Below are 19,969 nucleotides of genomic sequence, written 5' to 3'. Positions count from 1 at the left end.
AACCCTTTGGGAATGTGAAATAAAAGATCCAGAAAGCTGTTGAGTTTGGTGTGGTCTTCCCCCATTGGCTGTACAGCTTCAAACATTTGGATAAAGATGAGCAAAAAACTGAAATAAAAGCAAAGCATTTATCAAAACATAAATATTTGATTGTTTTTCTTTTGATATGTTTAAAATAAAGGCTCTCAAATAAAACCTAAATAAATAAAAGCCTGAATTGTAATAAATCAAAGTTCAGATGTGGGATAAATGAGTTTTCTTTTACCTGACGTGTTCTACCTGTACCCGCCCCCCACGGCGCCTCGGGTCATGGTGTCATAGCGCAGACCCCTGAGTGGAGGGGTGGGAGAGGGCGGGACGTCCTGCCGAAGGGGACCTCTCTGCTGGGCACTGAGGAGACGAGAGATACACATGTCTGTGAATACTGAGTCGAATACTTGAGCTTTATGAGTAGTCATGGCAACAACAGCAAAGCAGTTTCAGGGTTTATTTAGACAGCAGCTGGTCATTTAAATGCCTTTTAATGCTATATTAAAGGGACTATACGTAATTTAAAAATGGTAAAATTATCTAATTTCCTCCCCCTAAATGTTCCAACAATGTCCTAAGGTGTAGACTGACCAGACCTGTTCACCACAACTCGTATGACCTGAGGTGGCAGTAGTGAGCATAAAATGTCTAACTAATGTCCCCTTTAATGCCCCAAATACTATTGTTTAAAGCTACACTCACAAAAAAAAAATATAATTTTTTATTTTCAACAAAGTATGTATGAAGGCTCCTCTCTCAAGGCCAGCCTGGGGTAGGCAGGGGTTGGTAACATCAGGCCCGGGGGCCAAATCCGGCCGTCCAGCATAGGACCTCTGGCCCCCAAGACAATACACAGATCAAATACCTGTTTAACCCCTTAACTCCCACCTGAACCAAGCACATTTTCACCAGTTTGGCTTTACCCCAATCCAAAAGCTTCTGGAAAAAAGGTGTGAAAATAGCAACAAACCTGAGAAACAATGATGAAAATGTCACAAAAATGTCACATGAAATTGCCAAAAATGTGATGAAAAAATGACAAAAATGTGACAAAAAAAATTACATAAAAATTACAAAAAAATTGATGAAAAAATGACCAAAAAATGAGTTCAATACCCAACAAAAAAATAATGAAAAAAAAAATCTGATGACGTGAGGAAAAAGATCTCTCGGTTCAGGCGGGACTGTAAATTTCTTCTGAATTTCCTGGAGGATGATCCCAATCCCCATATTAGGACAGACATTTTGAACAACACTGGGATTTGGAGGTCTTACATTGGGTTCGGCCCCTTGACTTTGGAAAACGCAGGATATCAGCCCATCACAAAGCTTACTTGTACAATATATTTAAGACAATTTGCAAAAGCTCAACTAAATCATGTTAGTAATAATAAACAGTGCAGTGTTGTAACAGTGGTTAGTATCATTGTGTTATGAACACCAAATCCACATCAATATATCAGTACTACACGTACGTAAGACTCAGCAGTACTAAAGTAGTCTGTGAATGTTTTACCTGGGGTGCGGGTAGTATCCAGGCTCCACTGTTCTGGGGTCTCTTGTGTAGGCCGGCCCCGCTGTGTAGGAGTAAGGGGCAGCGGGGTTCGAGGTGTGGTTGGCATAAGCCGGGGTCTGGCTGGGATAGGCCTGGCTCTGGTTGGGATAGGCTGGGCTCTGGTTGGGATAGGCTGGGCTCTGGGGGTACGACTGAGCGGCTTGGGGGGGTCCGGGGTAGTGTCCCGACCAGGGCTGCTGCTGCTGTTGCATAGAGTACTCTGCAGGATCCAACGGGCCCCGCCTAGGGAAACAAAGATATAAGATTAAATGACTAATGCTGTCAAATGAAACCTTTATTTAATGCTTATGCGGTTTTGAATTGGTCTCATAATCATGGCAGTAATAATCATTTCATTCAGTCTTTATTAAGGACACAAGTGAAGTGAATATGATGCTGTAAGAACTCAATGATCCCAAGTATGAAGCAACAAACTTTGACAGCAAATACAACTATATCTTTAGAGGTCGACCGATGTGGGTTTTTCTAAAGCCGATGGCGACTTTTGAGGATGTTGATTGGCCGATGCCGATATACACCACCGACATTTATGGCTGATTTTTTTCTTTTTAAATGTCTCATCTATAAACCTGTGCATGCTTTTAAACAGTAAAATGTGTCAGTGTTGAACTGTTACAGCAGGGGGCGCTTTATTAGAGGTAGAGCACTGATTTATTCAGGACATTCATGTTTAGTAAGTACTTCAGAGGGAGCTTGTTTAACCTCTTACCCCCCAGCTTAACCGAGAGCATTTTCTCCAGTTCAGTTTTACCCAAATATAAAAGGTTACAGCCTATAGGCCAGTCTAACGCCTCATTTGAAAGCTAAGACCTTCAAAATTTTTACATATATTTTGTCACTTTTTTGTTCCATTTTTTGTTGCATTTTTTTGTATTTCATTTTTGAGACTTCTTCGTTTTTTTTTTTTGTCGTCACTTTTGGGGCTTTTTTATCCCATTTTCAACACTTTATCATTGCTTTTGTTATCACTCTTTTGGTGCTTTTTTAAGCTCTTTTTAATGCGTTTTCAACTCATTTTTGTCAATTTTAATTTTTTTGTCACTTTTTTGTTCTGTTTTTATTACATTTTTATTTGCATTTAGTCACATTTGTGTAATTTTGTATCACATTTTTGCCACTTTTTCCAGTTTTTACAGCAATTTTTTGTCGTTTTCTTGTAACTTTTTATCACATTTTTGCCGCTTTTTTGTTGCTCTTTGGTTTTGTTTTCTTCCTTGTTTTCAATTTATTTATTTTTATTATTATTATATTTAATTTTTTTCGTGATTTTGATGCTGTTTCCAATAAGTTTTTTATTTTATTTTATTCATTTTAAGGCGGTTACTGAGCTCTTTCCAATGCAAAACGGGAAGTCGCTGTCACTTTCAGTTCTGGAGATATTGGCATGATATCAGCCAATATATATTGTGTAATACTCATATATCTTAATTATATCATCTTACTATATAGTACGTGCAGTAAAACGCTTAAGCTAAAGAGCAAAATAGATTTGTTTTCATGCGTTGTATCAACCATTGTCGTTGTTATAGTCGATCTTTAAATTGTCATTCTGGCAGCAGCAACACAATGGCATCAGCCCACCAGGATGTCAACAGAAAAACAAGGCATATCTAAAGCTTATCAATACAATACAAGACCAAAAAGGTGTCGACGTGACATTTTTATTGATCACGAGTTCAAGTTCATCCGCGCTCGACTATTGCGGAAGGAAACCGTATCCTCCTCTATATCCTCCACCGGTGACACAAGTGTCTAGAAATGCTGCTGACAGTTCATTTGGACATCTCCCAAATAAGAACGAGACACTAATCTCAGCCAGAGACCTCTCGGCACAGGAGTGTACAGTAAGAGAGACTTTTTAGTGGCAGGGCTCAGCTAACATGCCCCTTCCATCCGGCGCACAGCTGCAGTAATCCGGCCTCGCTCCCGTTAATAGACACTGGTATAACAGCCCCAACGGAGACAAGTACACAGACACATGTCCTCCGCATTGCTAACATTATGAGGCTCGACCACTAATCCACTGTCCGCTTCACTTTCACTTTAACTACTGTCTCAGCCGGGCCCCCACTTTTAACAAGAGGGGGCTCAATTAGGAACACATAGCTCCACAATGGCACTATGTGGTGTGCATGGCATCAGATGGAATAACACCGTCATAAAATTATAGATGTTTTACTGTGTGCTCCAGTTTAGAAAGTGAACCTGCGATCTGTTCACCTTTATTACAGAGCTGTTGGAACAAACAGATTTAATGTTGACATGCATCGAATAGTGTAAAATACGCAAGACACGACATTTCCCTGTGAGGACGTTCATTTTGTTTCAACACCCTCTGCTCATGACACATTCACAAAAGTGCTTCAGATGTTCTAGGTAATGAATCAGGGTTTATACAGGCCAAATTTAATGTCTTACTCCCCACCTTGGCCATTTTCTCCATTTTCTCCAGTTCTCCAGTCTAAAAGCTGCTCGATTGGAGCCTATAGGGCAGTGTAACACTTCATTTGAAAGCTAAGACTTACTCATCCAAACTGATGTTTTCTTCATTGTTAACATAATTGTTTTAAAGTTGCATTTTTGTCACTTTTTGTCACTTTTTTGTTGCATTTTTGTAACTTTTTTGTTTTTTGTCACATTTTTGTCACATTTTTGTCCGTTTTTCGTCACATTTTTCTCATGTTTTAGTCAAATTTTTGTCACTTTTTCGTCACATTATCGTCCATTTTTCGTCAAATTTTTGTCACTTTTTTGCCACATTTTCATCGCATTTTTGTCACTTTTTCGTCACATTATCGTCAAATTTTTGTCACATTTTTGTCGCATTTTTGCCACTTTTTTGTCACTTTTTCATCACATTATCGTCCATTTTTCGTCACATTTTTGTCACTTTTTAGTCCAATTTTTGTCCAATTTTTGCCACATTTTCATCGCATTTTTGTCACTTTTTCGTCACATTATCGTCTGTTTTTCGTCACTTTTTCGTCAAATTTTTGTCACATTTTTGTCGCATTTTTGTCACTTTTTAGTCAATTTTTTGTCCCTTTTTAGTCACATTTTTATCACTTTTTAGTCACATTTTTGTCGCATATTCGTTGTGTTTTCATCATTTAAGTCTTGTTTTTGTTGCTATTTAGATGCTTTTTTTCCAAGAAGCTTTTAGATTTGGGTAAAAGCCAAACTGGAGAAATTCTGCTCTGCTCAGGTGGGAGTTATGAGGTTAATGCTTTTTTTGATGAAATACTATATTTGAAGGCCACAAACACAGGAAAAAAATGGATGCATATTTAATTTCTTATGATTTACAAACATTTAATCAAACAGAGGAGAGAGAATTACACAAAACGGGCAACTTGTGGTCAATTTCAGTCAAACTGCAACTGGATATATTTAAGTCCATCATTTTGGTATTTTCGATGAACTTGTGTAGTAAGGGCTGGTGAGCCTGAAATGTAAATGTTAAAAATGGTGCTGTACTTTTGTCAAGACATCACAATCCACTTAATTTACCAAAGAGTAAAATGCTCAGACACATCTTTCCTTACAATTCCTGGAAAATCTGAAATGATGAGTCAGTCTCCCACCCAGACAAAATGGTGAAAGATCGTCTCAAAATAAACCTGTGTCCAAACTTAACCGTCCATGTATTCTGTTTCCTCGACCCTGTTGCTGAGTGAGATAATGTTAGTCTACGAGCGGCAGACAGACAGGCTGCCCCGGGCTCGGATACATGCCCACAGACGGGGTCAGGGCTGGTGGTCCGCTCGGGGCTGTGTGCGTGTCTGTCTGGGTGGTCACTGGAGGAGAGCGTCCGGCCCATCGCATGCCCCTCATGTTTGGGATGTCTCCTGGCTCCGTGACCAATCTGTACAGTTCTACAAGTGCCGGGGCGGAAGGAGAAGATGGAGGAATTCTAATTAAAAAGTGACACTTGAAACCTCGCATTCAGGCTCTTACTCAAGTGAACAATTCGAATTTGACTTGAGTGACAATGTGGAGTTCATTCTTCCAAAGTTTTAGGCTTTAAGAGACGGGACAGTTGCATGTGAAATGGGCTGAGGTCGGCAAAGTGCAAGACATGTGTTACCATCAGCAGCCTTCACCACTAGGTAATTGTGCAACACATCTCCTGAAAGGAAAATATTTTCTTTAGTTTGCCACTGTAAGGTTTGCAGTAAGCAGTAAGTAAGTACAGGTGAAACCCGGAAAATTTGAATATTTTTTAAAAGTGTTTCTGTAATTAAACTTAAAGGGACTGTATGGAGTTTAAAAATGTTAAAATTATGTATCCTTCCCCTACATGTTCCAGCCATGTCCTAATGTGTAGAATGAGCCCAGACCTGTTGCCTCTAAAATCCTGTCACTCAAAAAGTTGTTACTTTGGGTCCGGAGTGCCGTCATGCACAAGCTTAATATAGAGACTGCAGTTACATGGATGATCTGAGGTGGCAGTAGTGAGTATAAAATGGCCAACTTGCATCTAGCCCCTTTAACCCCTTAACTCCCACCTGAACTGAACCGAGCACATTTTCTCCAATTTGGCTTTGCCCCAATCAAAAAGCTTCTGGAAAAAAGGTGTGAAAATAGCGACAGAACTGAGACGAAAACAATGATGAATGAAAATGTCACAAAAAATGTGCAAAAATGTGACCAAGAAATTACAAAAATTGATGAAAAAGTGCCAAAAATGTCACAAAAAATGTACAAAAAAGTCACAAAAAATGTGACAAAAAGTGAAATGAGTTGAATACCCCCAAAAAGATGGAAAAAAATATCCGATGACGTGAGGAAAACAATCCATTTAGATGAGTTTTGTAGATCTTAGCTTTCAAATGAGGCGTTACACTGGCCTACAGGATTTGGGTAAAGCTGAACTGGAGAAAATGCTCTCAGTTCAGGCGGGAGTTAAAGAGGTTAAAATGTGAAAGTTATTTATGATATAGACTCATCACATGCAAAGTGATGTCAAGCCTTTATTTGTTATAGCTTTGATGATTATGGCTTACAGTTCATCTTCAAAATATTCAAATTTTATGAGATTTTTTATTAGTTTTTTACAAGCTGAGCCATAATAATCAAAATTATAACAAATAAAGGCTAAACATATGTCACTTTGCATGTAATGAGTCAATCATGTATTAGTTTTACAGTTTAAGTTGAACAGCTGCTGCGACTGAGCTGCGCCGCCATTGTGGGCCAACCTGACCCCTTTTTCTCTGTCTTTAACCACAAGTCTTGCCCGGATACCTCCTTGCTTGTCCTTTCCTTGCTTCATGTAGCGCCTCTTGTGACGCTGTGGGGGCCTCTTGGTGCCTCTACAATGCTTCAGGAGTAGAAAATGTCTTTAGCTCATAAGCTAATCCTAGCTGTTTGTTTACATGTAGCTCGGTCCTTCATGGCTAATACGGACTCTCTCTCTGAATCTCCACAAAAAACACAGCAAAGATGTATAAAACTATCCAGTAGCACAGAAACTATAAATGCAGTTCCCAGAAAAAGGCATAAAAAGCCACTGTACCAAGAAAGAGGGAAGTTGCTGCTTTTACAAATCACATTTCACAGATTATATCCAGTCAATGCAATTGAATCCAAAGCTTTATTTAAATAGTTGCAATTTGCCCTTTCTAAACACAGGCAAATGTTTATGCTCCTGCCTGTAAAAATACCTCTGGGAACTAAAACATACTTAGAAAAAAAACCTAATTTAAAAAATGACAGCAATATCTATAAAAAAGCAAATTCCATATTGTGGTTGCTGCAGGTCAAAAACGTTTGTGCCATAGAAAAGATGCCACTTTCCTGTTTATTTTGATCATCATGTCTGGCAACTTTGAGGCACATTAGGCTTATGGCTGTAATATTGTTGGAAGGCGTCATGACCCTTAGTATCTTGGTAGTTAGCAAAGGCCAACAGCTGCAATACAGGTGGTACAGCACAGTCTTTACAAACAACATGCAGTTATATCCCGTCTCCATAGGGCAGGGGTGTCGAGGTTGTTTGGGTCGTGGGCCGAAATTCAGCCCCCACGGCGGCCACCACATATATTATAAAGGGCTGTGGCCTCATAAATAATGGTTTAAACTTATTGTGCTTCATCAGCCTGTGTCACATGTTTCTCAAAGTGCTACATAAAGTCATTATTCATTCACTCCACATTTGATGGCAGTAAGTTGCTATTGTAGCCACAGCTGCAGACTTGAGCATTACCACGTGGCTATAATATGCTGTTTATATCCTAATCACTTATTATGTCAGTGCCCTCTGCTGGACACGTGGAATTCGTTCATTCTTTTTTTTTTAGCTGCCCCCTAGTGGCTGGAGTGAGCAAACTGGTTATTTCTTTAAAAATCCATAACTCCGCACAGGAATGGGCTAGAGACTCACTGCCAAATCTGGACTGAGACACTTGATTAAAATCTGATCAAAGATTGTAGGACAGCCCTTGGATGGACTGTACGAGGCCGCCTACCAAAACAACACATTGCGGCTGGCTAAGAACATCACCTCCGACCCCAGCCATGTTCTGAACCCAGAATATGTGCAGTTACCATCAGGGCGGCGGTACCGTGTGCCACACTTCAATAAGGTCAGATTGAGGAACTCCTATGTTCATCAGTCCATCCTGAAACTAAATGACGAGCTAAAGTCATAAATCAAAGTGTGTTAGTGCGAGTGGACAATTGTTTATGAACAATGCTAATTGTCTTATGTCTTGTCTGTATTTTGTGTAGATACGGAGCAGCTGAACTGTGAAACAAATTTCAGATCCTCGCATCTGACAATAAAGTATTTATCTATCTATCTCTAGACTAACTTTTTTTTTTTTGACATGCTCAGGAATGTGCCATAGGGTCTTCGAATGTAAAGAAAACCTTTTACAAATACATTCTGAAATGGATGTGAGTCTTGTGGATTTAGTGGGTCATACATTTCAATCTCCAATCAAATATGCTCCTGGAGATATTCCAAATACAAGAAAATATAACATGAATCTTGAGATTATCACAATCAGATCCAGCCCTGCACTGGAAAAAGGACCATCTTAAATGAGATAAAAGGCTTAAAAATCACTTGAATAAAGGTTCTTTATGTTGAATTTGAGTGGGTTTGAACAAATCTAAGATAAACTAGACGCTAATGCCGGCGGAACGAGCGTAAATCCCACTTGAAGGAAAACAAATTCACTTATTTACTTTCTTTTTCACTTGAAATGATGCGAAATAATCTGAATCAAGAAAAAAAGAGAAGTGACTTGTTCCATTGGCAACAAGAGGCTTTATTTTATCTAAGATCAGACCCAATCTACTCAAACTTTAGATTTAATCTCTTAAATCAAGTAAATTCATGTCTTCTCTTATTCTTTTCCCAGAGTAGTTAGCGCCACGCCCTGTATCCCCTTCACGTCCAAGGCTCCTCACATGTTTCCACTGCTCTTATTGAGTCTGTCACTCATCTGAGCGCACTCTCTGTTTAGTCTGACCCGTGCCCAGCTGCCTCCCGCTCCGTCCCTCCTGCGTTTACATTTTTGCTGCCTCTGCCGGTGGGACGTCTCCGCATGTTTCCACCCCTCCGTCTCCTCGCGGCCCGGGCAAAGTACCGGGGCAGTCAGAGCCGTCACTCCTCACACTCCCCGGTGCCTCGGCGCTGGAGCATTATGGAGATAAGAGCAGCCGCCGGGGTGAGGAGGCCACGACAGCGGGCAGATAAGACAAAGGGAGAAGGGCGAGGTGTTAACTCAGGAGACAAGCGGGGAGATAGGCAGAAGGATATGAAGAGAGAGGGTTGATTTAGGGCCTTCTGTGTTCATTTTGGGCGTGTTAGGACAGCGAATGGGGCGAGGAAGCAAATTTGAAGAAGGACAAAGCGGATAAGGCGCAAGCGTAGCCATACGGATAAATATGAGCACAAGGCCGTGTCAACAAAAGCCGTGTGTCTTGGCCGGTTAATACAAAAATGCTTGTCACTGTCAAAGTAAGCCAGTATTCACAGACCAGATGAACAAAAAATAACAAAAAACACAATACAGACTTTATTCTGACACTGTATCTCGAAGGAAAAGTTAAAATTCTAAAAACATAATTGTAAAAAAATAATAATAATAAATTAATGAAAATCCATTAATAGAAAGCTGTGATGAAGGCTGTTTTTTACTTTAAACATATTCAATTAAAAAGCATCAGGGTTTCCCGCTAATACATTAGTTTGTGGCGCCCGCCATAGTCTATTTTTATCCGCCACAGTCTCCCCTCTCTTTCTCTGTCTCACCCAACAACATCTCAGCTGAGGTTCAGAGTCTGTATCTGAGCCCTACAGGGGCGGAGCTGAGAGAAGAATCAAGGGCCTGCGCCCTCTGAAAGAAAACGGATCCTTTACATTGTATAAAAAAGCTGTACCCTGTGTATATTAACCAGAAATTATTCTTTTCACAGCAGCATAATAGCCAAAAATAGTTATTATTTATTGCTTAAAATGCAACAGCATGCAGGAAAACGCATCTGAATTTTAAAAAAATCTCATGGGGCCCTAGGGGGCGCTCTCACCCACCACAGACCACTTATAATCTGTGGGGAAACCCTGAGCATAGTTAACATTTCATTGAATTTGCTAAATTTAATACAATAGATGTATATCTGGCCCAGTTGTTTGTATAATTTTCTGTATGTGGCCCTCAGTGAAAAAAAGTTTGGACACCCTGATGTAGGAGGAGGAAAATATATATTTTTTTAAATTGTTAAACGTATAGTCCCTTTAAGGAAAGTTAAGATCATTTTGTAATTTCATGAGTAATACACACTTTTTGCACTGACCAGCTGCACAGAGTCAAAATTCCACTGTAAAGCTTTGTTTGTTTAGTTGCTTATGACTTGCCTGGTCCTGTTACATTGTCCCAACTCCAGTGCAGAAATCACCGCTTTTTGAAAACTTCCATTACGGTGTATTTGGCAAACACATTTCGAAGGGAGACTAAACTCCGTGATCAAAATCATTAGCCGAGCGGAGCGGGAAGCAGCTTGTTTGGAAATAAAGTGGAAATCCAGCCGGAGTCTCGGGGGAATCCTGTGTAAATTCCGGAACGAGCTTGGAATTCTGTCCCAGGAACCAGCGAGCTCCACGCAGCAGCAGCTGGGGATCAGGCCTAACGAGGGAGGAAGCCATTACTGCCCCCTCCCACCTCCCCCGCCGCCCCAAAACACCCCCAGATTCACCCCCAGAGCACACACGCACACAGAGATTCAAAAATGTATTAAAATGTATGCTTCTTACGACCTATTTTTTGTTATTTGGAGTTAATTCGCTCAAAATGTCCTATAACTAAAGCTAAATTGTGAATATGTTTTAAAGGAACAGGCCACCATTTTTTCCATTCTGAGACATGTTCTTACCCGAGCTTAGATGAGATGATGCAGTATGTAAAAAAGGTGGCCTGTTCCTTTTAATTGTAATATATCTCATCACTAACTTGTTAAAACTACCCGTAAGAAGGTCAATCATAGGAAATCAGGTCATTTGATTGCATTTCTGCGTGTTATTCTTTGCAGAGCACCAGCAGCTGTCCTGGAGCCTAAAGAGCAGAAAACGAGCGAGACGTTGCTGTGTAAATACAGTTCATCCAGAATCCACTGGAATCTGCCCCCTCTGTTCCCCAAAAGCCTCGCCTGCACCGGAGGGGGTAAATTGGAGCGCAGCTGGAGAGGAGGAGAAGAAGAAGCCACTCGATTGCAGTTTGTGCGGGGAATGAATGAGAGAATATTTGGAAGTAACGAAGTGAGAAAGTAATGGAATGATGGTAAAAGCTAATTAAAAGTGAAAGAAGGGAAGTGTATTAGGGAGATCTGTTTAGTCTCCTTCAGTAAACGGCATTAAAGATGTTCTTTTCGTTTAGTTAAACACATTTTTTAGTCTGAATGCACCTCACACAATCACAGAAAAGTACCAAGTTTTGAGTAAAATGAGGGCCTAGATTGGTATAAGGAAGTCAAGACATTATGCACTCTAATGAAGGGAAGTTTGAAGGCAATGAATTGAAAGCGCTATGGTCAATCCCAATAATCCCGATCCCAATAACCCCGATTGGTCTTTTTGTGGCAAGTCTACATCCAATCTTGTGGCAGTGACGGCACTCGGTTTGGATCAAAGTTTAATCTTTTTTTTTCATGCTAAAAGGCAATGGAGATAAAAGAGCGAGTATTAAAGCAGTACAAAGTCACTTGTTTACCTTAATAAATCCTTTTCGCAGTCCCTCTGGGGGCAATACAATCGATTCATCTCCCCCTGGTGTCTCTGGCCAGAAGAAGAAGAAGCTAACAGGCTAACGGGCAAAGCTAACTGCGGGCTAGCGCCACTTACACAGTATTTACAGCCTAGTTTGAGTGAAAAAGAAAGATCTCCATTGTGTAATTGGATGTACAATATCCCTCTCTCCCTTTGTCTTTTCTGTCAGCGTAGTATTTACTCACACGGACGATTAATGAGTGAAAAAACTGCAACATGCTACAACACCTGCAATGGCATTTATGGCCTCTAGGGGCATGAGTTTCTTAGTTCTGCTTTAATCAGGTAACCCTCTAGTTCAGTTTTAACCAAATCTAAAATCTTTTTGACTGGAGAGTTTACATCCTAAAGGCCAGTGTTTCTGAAAAAGCGTTTTCTGCACTTTTTGTGTTATTTGTTGGTGCTTTTTCATCGCTTACTATTATATTATTGCGTTTTTTTCCAGCTTTTTTTGTTGTGTTTCTAAAGCTAAGACCTTGTAGTTTCTGCAAATATGTGCAAGATCTGTGTGAGTAAAACAGGTGGTGGATGGCAGTTAAGCTTTCTGCAGGTATTTGGTAATAACGTCTAACGCATCTTCATCACTGTCTTACAATTTGTTGGTTAGAAAATGCAATATTGATCTAAAACAACAACAAAACAGTCAGTAATTGAAAGGAGAATCATTCTAAAGCTCACATACCCAGTCTTTCAAAAATACTAAGATAGCTTTGCCAACGGCTGCACACAAACTAGAAGGGAAGACATTTTTTTGCTAAGTGCACCTCGAGATAATTGTCCTCTATCTCTGTCTGACAATAATTGAGAGTAATGTGCGGTGTTTAAAGCCGCCGGTATTGAGGAGATTTGGGAGGATTTGGAGAAGACCAGTTGCTGTGTCCGCTGCACCTGCCTCTCCCGCTCACTCTCTACAGCTGTTCCCCCCGCGCACAGACCGCACACAAGCAAATCCATCAAGTCGTCTGTCTGCGAGAGGAACTTCAGGAAGGAGAGGGAAGAAAGGAAGACGGAGAAGAAAAAGGGAGAAGGGGGGGAGAGAGCGGCTTTAATCCTCCATAAAGACAGGCAACAAATGGACTGACAAGCGTACAGGCAGAGTTTACAGGAAATAAGTGTCCGTGCAATTGTTTCAATTATAAGATTAGGGTGGGTGCCATGCATTATCCTTTTAGTCAAGCGAAAGTTTTAAAATAAATCTAGAGAATCTGCTTATGTTTAGTTTCAATGCGCTGGAATGGGATATATAGTGTTCATCTTAATATAGCAATGTATTCTTTAAATAATCTTAATCTCTCAATCTGCTATATATCAAGTGCAAGTTGGAAAATGGAATATACGTATTTGTGGGCATGTTGCAGCTAATTTACCATTTAGATTGTATTTTCAGTTCACAGTAGAACTTAAAAAGTGGCTTTGGAGCACTCAAAGCTAAACATTTTACATTGAAGTTTGAAATGTATAATTAAATTTGTGTTTAGTGCTTATGAATGTGAATGTGACGCAGTAAATGAGAGGTGTGGCTGCATTATACAGGTGAGATGCTGTGTATGTGTGTGTGCTTCAATATATTTGTTTTTACCTGTACTTTGACTACAATGTTACTGTATATTATCTATGTAACCAGGGACTGCAGATGGAAACTATTTAGCTATAATCTGGTGCAGAATAACGTCTTTGAGCTTAATGTCTCTGTGCACTGTCCCTTCAATAAAGACTAAACTAAACTAAATGAGACAATGCGGCATGAGGAACAATGGCTTAAATGGCTCTGCTGATAATCGACTTTTGCACATGAGCAAATGCTTGGTTAAAGGCTCTAAACATGATATCTTTTTTCTTTTTGTCGGGTGACATTCCTGGAGTGTTGTTGATGTTATATTGTTGAGATATTTCTTTTTAATTCATGCAGTCCTTATATTTGAAGAGCTTAGTGGTGATAGGCTAGTGCTGGGCTAGTGCATGTCTATGGTAACTAGTAGCCTTCATTAAAACCCAAGCACAGTGCACCTGAGGCAAATCACTTAAAACACCAGACTACCCATTGAAATGTCTGTGTTGACTGAATCGTTTTTGAGATTTAACCATTCTGCATTTGAAAGAAGTTATATTTGAGCAGCATTAGCTTCCTGGTTGTAGCTACGCAGCGGCGGAGTGATCTGCTCGGTTAACGGATCTACAGTAGTTTGTTTACCTGCGGCCGGCATTACTACATGTGGAATTCACAAAGGAGCTTTCTACAAATCCAATATGGCAACGTTTGGAGGACGACCCCATGATTTTGAAGAGGTTTTTAACCTCTTAACTCCCACCTGAACATGTCTTCTCCTGTTCTCCAAATTCTCCAAATCTAAAAGCTTCTTCAAAATAGCAACAAAAAACGAGAAGAAAATGAGGATGTAAATTGACAAAAATCCACAGCAAAAAAAAGTGACAAAAATCCAGCAAAAAAGTGACAAAAATCCAGCAAAAAAATGACAAAAATCCAGCAAAAAAATGACAAAAATCCAGCAAAAAAGTGACAAAAATCCAGCAAAAAAGTGACAGCAAAAAAGTGACAAAAATCCAGCAAAAAAGTGACAAAAATCCAGCTAAAAAGTGACAAAAATCCAGCAAAAAAGTGACAAAAATTCAGCAAAAAAATGACAAAAATCCAGCAAAAAAGTGACAAAATCCAGCAAAAAAGCGACAAAAATCCAGCAAAAAAGTGACAAAAATCCAGCAAAAAAATGACAAAAATCCAGCAAAAAAGTGACAAAATCCAGCAAAAAAGTGACAAAAATCCAGCAAAAAAGTGACAAAAGAGCAGCAAAAAATGTGACAAAACAACAACAAAAAAGTGACAATAATCCAACAAAAAGTGACAATAATCCAGCAAAAAAGTGGGCAAAATCCAGCAAAAAAGTAACAAAAGTGCCATAAAAAAAAGTGACAAAAACACATAAGGGAAATTAAAAGTGACGACAATGGCAAAGAGGAGAGAATGCATTTGGTTTTGGCGGGTGGTAAGAGGTTAAAGGGGCTGGAAGCAAGTTCGCCATTTTATACTCACTACTGCCACCTCAGGCCAGATGTGTAACTGCACCTTCTATATTAAGCTCGTGCATGACGGCAATTCGGGCCGAAGTGACACATTTTTGAGTGACCGAACAGGATTTTAGAGGCAGTTGTGGTGAACAGGTCTGAGCTCATTCTACACATTAGGACATGGCTGGAACATGTAGGGGGAGGAAAATACTTAGTTTTAACATTTTTAAACTCCTTATAGTCCCTTTAATGCAGGCTACTAGTTACCATAGACATGCACTAGCCTAGCACTAGCCTAGCACCACTAAACTCTTCAAATATAAGGACTGCATGAATAAAAAAAAAAAAAAAAATCAAATCTTTAGCCCTCCACGTCGTATGCACTTCATTATGCGGCCTTCAATTAAAAAAAAAGTTTGGACATCCTTTGGTCTATGCACACTGGTATAAGGCTGTGAGCGTGAGTGGGTGGGCGGTTCCTTCATGTAACTTGCTTGAGAGCCCAGTGGAAGTAGAAAAGCACAAAGCCGCTCTGGAAAAGACATTCCTAATAACACACACACAGAAACAGATCAGATATTGTTGGGATAAAACTGCAGTCGATTGTGTTTGCCAACATCTCTACAGACTGCTCTCTCCGCTCCCTTTCTAGTCTCCGTGCGTCTTCTCCGGCAGCCACTTAAGCTCAGACACAAAAACCACATCTTATTTCAGAATCTAAACACACCTTTTGCTTTTCCCTCAGCCTCTCTCTCCGTTCTTTGTCTCCTCGTCTTCCATCCCATTTGCCTTTGCAGTTCTTTACATTCACCCGTGTGCGTCCCCTGTGTCCTCTGCCTGCTTTAAATGCATACGGAGCAGCGCGGTATCCTTCAGCGGGCTGCTCCCTACCTGTGAACCTTGTGTTAGCCCGCACAAGTCCCTGGTAATTACATCTTCAGCACGCACAGCCAAGTCCACATCAGTAAACAGGCCGTAAGACGTGGGATTTATCTGCGTGTTATTTGTCGACATCTTCCCCTGACGGAGGCGCAATGTTTGACTTCTCTTACCCGGCTTTTAACCCTGACTGCATCCGCCCTCAATACCAATATAAAACTTTCTTTGAGCATAACCGGTCATTTTGATCATATATTTGTGCTGAGGCAAGGCACTTTCTATTGTGCAGTCTCAGGTTCTACATCATAGTTGAAGCGTGGACACAGGTTGGTCTTCTGGTTTGTAAGAATAAATGACAATCATTGAGACAGTTGTTAAATGGACTATAGGGAGTTTAAAAATGTTAAAATTAAATATTATCCTCCCCCTACATGTTCCAGCAATGTCCTAATGTGCCTAACTGCCTCTAAAATCCTGCACTGTCACTCAAAAAGTTTTATTTCGGGTCCATATTGCCGTCATGCATGAGCTTAATATGGAAGCTGCAGTTACACATATGACCTGAGGTGGCAGTAGTGAGTATAAAATGGCTAACTTGCATCTAGCCTCTTTAAGACTAAATTATGCACACTATAAATGTTGGTGGTGGATTAACGTCTTAACCCCCACCTTAACTGAGTGCATTTTCTCCAGTTCAGCTTTACCCAAATCTAAAAGCTTCTCGACTGGAGCTTACAACCTACAGGCCAGAGCAACGCCTCATTTGAAAGCCAAACTGACTTTTTCCCTGACTTTGTTGATCACTTTTTTGAATTTTTCATCATCACTTTTTTTTGTTGCATTTTCCTCACATTTGTTGCCATTTTTACATATTTTTTTTGCTGCTTTTTTGTCACGTTTTTTGTTGTTCTTTTGTCACTTTATTGTTGTGTCTTTGTCCCCTTTTGTTGCGTTTTCATAATTTTTTTGCCTAGTTTTTATTGCTGTTTTGACACATTCTTTTTCCAAGAAACTTTTAGATTTGGGTAATGGCAAACTGGAGAAAAATGTGCTCAGTTCAGGTGGGGGTTAAGAGGTTTTCATTTATCCCTGTATGTACTTTTTCCCATGTTCAAACTGAGAACATGGAGCTTGCATGTTGTAAGTTTTGTTCCAAACCTCGTCCCTACTTTCACATATACCATCCTGGTGCTTCCCGGGCATGAATTCATAAGCATGTGTCACAGCTTTAAAGAGCAGAGTGACCTGATAATGTTCAGAATACTTGCTTACACCAGGCTAATTATTCTTAGCATTGGTGCTACTTCTGAGTTCACAATCACTCCACTATGAGTATAAATATTTGTTTGGACTACAGCCCCTTTAATGATCAGTTCACCTTATCCCGCCCACTTTTGCCTCTTTCGGATGGGCTCTTCCTTTGTCATGATCGTGAAGTCCGGTCACTAAGCGGAGAACGAGGGAAAATGTTCACTGCTAGAACATGTTGTACAGTAGATTGATTTGTGTAAAATGTCCAATGTTCATTTGCACCAACCAGTCGACGCTGCTGTTTCTGCAGGCGGCCTGAAAACGGCTTTCTGTCCGAGTAGTAACTGATTTTCTCTTAACGTCTGCAGACCCATGTAAACTAATACAAGTGGAAGGATTGGGGGGCTCATGGCTGCACCCACGGGGACTCTTGTAATACAGTGAATAGATTATATGGTTTTCTTGACGTAGAGTAGACTTCTTATTCCACCATAGATCTACATTGTAAACACAGTATTAAATACTGCTCCAGATATGTTTTTGATACGGAAACAACGTTATAATATGGTTAAAGGTTAGAGGAAGGCAATTTTATCTACAGTGGTATGCAAAAGTATGCGCACCCCTTTAACTTTTCCACATTTTTCCAAACTATGGACCATAAACATAAATATATTTGAATTTTTTTGTGAAAGACACACACTAAGTGACACACAATCGTGAAGTGAAATGAAATTTATACATGAATTAGATTTTTTTTAATAAATAAAAAACTGAAAAGTGGGATGTGCAAAAGTACCGCCCCCCCTTTCCTTTTAGTGCAACTAATTTCCTTCAGAAGTTGCCTGATGATTTGTGAATGATCACATGCTGACCCAATGACTAAATAGAGTCTACCCGTGTGTAATCTAATGTCAGTTCAAATACAGCTGCTCTGTGATGGTCTCAGAGGTCTGTGAAGACACTATTGTGGAGCAGACAGCATCATGAAGTCCATAAACACACCAGACAGGTCCGGGATAAAGTTATTGAGAAGTATAAAGCTGGGTTAAGTTATAAAAAGATTTATAAAGCTTTGAACAGTTACAGTTACAGTTAAATACACCACCCAGAAATGGAAAGAGTCTGGCATCACTGCAAACCTACCAAGACCCGGCCGTCCTCCTAAACTGACCAAACAAGGACAGCAGTGACCAGAGCTGTTACCAAGAAGCCAATGATGACCCTGGATGAAGTGCAGAGAGCTACAGCTCAGGTGGGGGAAACTGTCCACACACTCGACACTATTAGTCGTACACACTTTTCAGATTTTTATTTTTAAAAAGAACAACAACATAAAAATTACATTTCACTTCACAATTGTGTGTCACTTAGTGTGTGTCTTTCAAATAAAAGTTCAATTAAATATATCTATGTTTATGGTCCATAGTATGGAAAAAGGAGGAAAAATGAAAGGGGTGCCCATACTTTTGCATACCACTGTGTGTCTCCTTTCGAATTTCAATCTCCAGTAGAATTTAAAAATGTACAATGTGAAATGTTATTGCAAATCGGATCAGAATTGCGATACTTTTCAGGAAAATCGAAATCAGATATTCACTCATCCACACTCTGATCGACTTAACTCAAGTGAATGATCGGGATGTGTGGGAAGGTCTCCGAGAGCTGGCAAAACATTTAGGCAGCAGCTCAGAGATTTTACTCCACGACCCATGACTTTCACGGTTTGAAAAGGGGATAATTCAGGTAGTGGACCTTTAACACAGCACACGTCTGTTATATCACAAGAAAAAAAGTCATTATGGCCTAAAACACTGCGCGCACATGTCCACATTGCGCTAATCAAGCGACCATGTAATTAATTTTGAATTCAGCAGAGTCAGATCAGTTTGTCCTGTACTTTAAATATCTTCAAAGCGCATTAAAAAAGTTACAGATTAATAACAGTTTTGTACCGCGCATCAATTTGGACAAACTTCTTTCTAATCCCCTTTAATCTTGATTGCCGCTAATTCGTGTTAATTGTCTTCTTTATCTCATCGCTCCCATCAGGCCCCATGTTAGACTATAATAAAGATGGGCGCAGATAAAACGTCAGATGCAGCCCAACACAAAGTGAACGGACATGTTAATTAGATTCTGTGTAAAGTGCTGATGATGGTGAAATGCTAATACTTAAATAAGATGTGGGAGGGCGGCAGATGAAGAGGCCTCACTTAAAACCGGTTGGTCAACGAGCATTTACTGCTTCTTAGAGATTTCAATTACAGTGGGAGGAAAAAGTGTGTGAACCCTTTTGGAATTTCTTACATTTCTGCCTAAATTGGTCATAAAATGCGGTCTGATGTTTATTAAAATCTCAATAATGTGTAAATAGTGTCTGCTTGAACTAATACCACCCTAACAACAATTACATTAAACATTCACAGCACAGCAGGGAATAAGTACAAGATTCAATAGCTGGTTGACCCTACTTTGGCAGCAATAACTTAACCCAGATGTTTCCTGTAGTTGCAGGTTAGACGTGCACAACGATCAGGATGAATCTTGGACCATTCCTCTTTACAAAATCACTGCAGTTAAAGGAATAGGCCACCGTTTTTACATACCGAGATATTATGTTCCTACCTTAGCTTTGACGAGTTCTTTAGGACCTGTCTGATCTTCCCCCGTGCCTTCAATCACGTAAACACAGCGCAGACGGCGTTAGCATTTAGCCTCTCCCTCTCTCCACTATAGCTCCAAAACAGGTCAAGATAGAATCTACCAAGCTCTTCCACGTTTTCCCTACTTCCCTAACAATGTGGATTTTCTAAGCGGATAAAATGGGGAACAATATTGTAAGGCGTTTTATCCGCTTAGAAAATCCACATTGTTTCATTTTGTGTAACTATACTTTGTAGTGGAACACTTCAAGTAACCATATCTAAATAGGG

At 40.0% G+C, this 19,969-nt stretch overlaps 1 protein-coding gene across 1 annotated transcript in view; it reads right to left on the bottom strand.

Moving 5' to 3' along the window:
- Positions 1 to 254: 254 nt before the first annotated feature.
- The window catches only part of LOC306967602 (partitioning defective 3 homolog B-like), a 388,088-nt gene continuing 368,373 nt past the window's right edge, over positions 255 to 19,969 (bottom strand). The window contains exons 23-24 of the mRNA XM_079562684.1: positions 1,547 to 1,828; positions 255 to 390 (exon numbers count right to left, since the gene is read on the bottom strand). Coding sequence (XP_079418810.1) covers positions 276 to 390; positions 1,547 to 1,828 — 397 coding nt within the window. The 3' untranslated portion in view covers positions 255 to 275. The remainder of the gene's footprint in view (positions 391 to 1,546; positions 1,829 to 19,969) is intronic.

The sequence above is a fragment of the Gobius niger genome (assembly GCF_951799975.1).
Source record: "Gobius niger genome assembly, chromosome: 9".
In the NCBI taxonomy this organism is placed as follows: Eukaryota; Metazoa; Chordata; class Actinopteri; order Gobiiformes; family Gobiidae; genus Gobius; species Gobius niger.
This window is presented reverse-complemented; position numbering and strand designations above follow the sequence as displayed.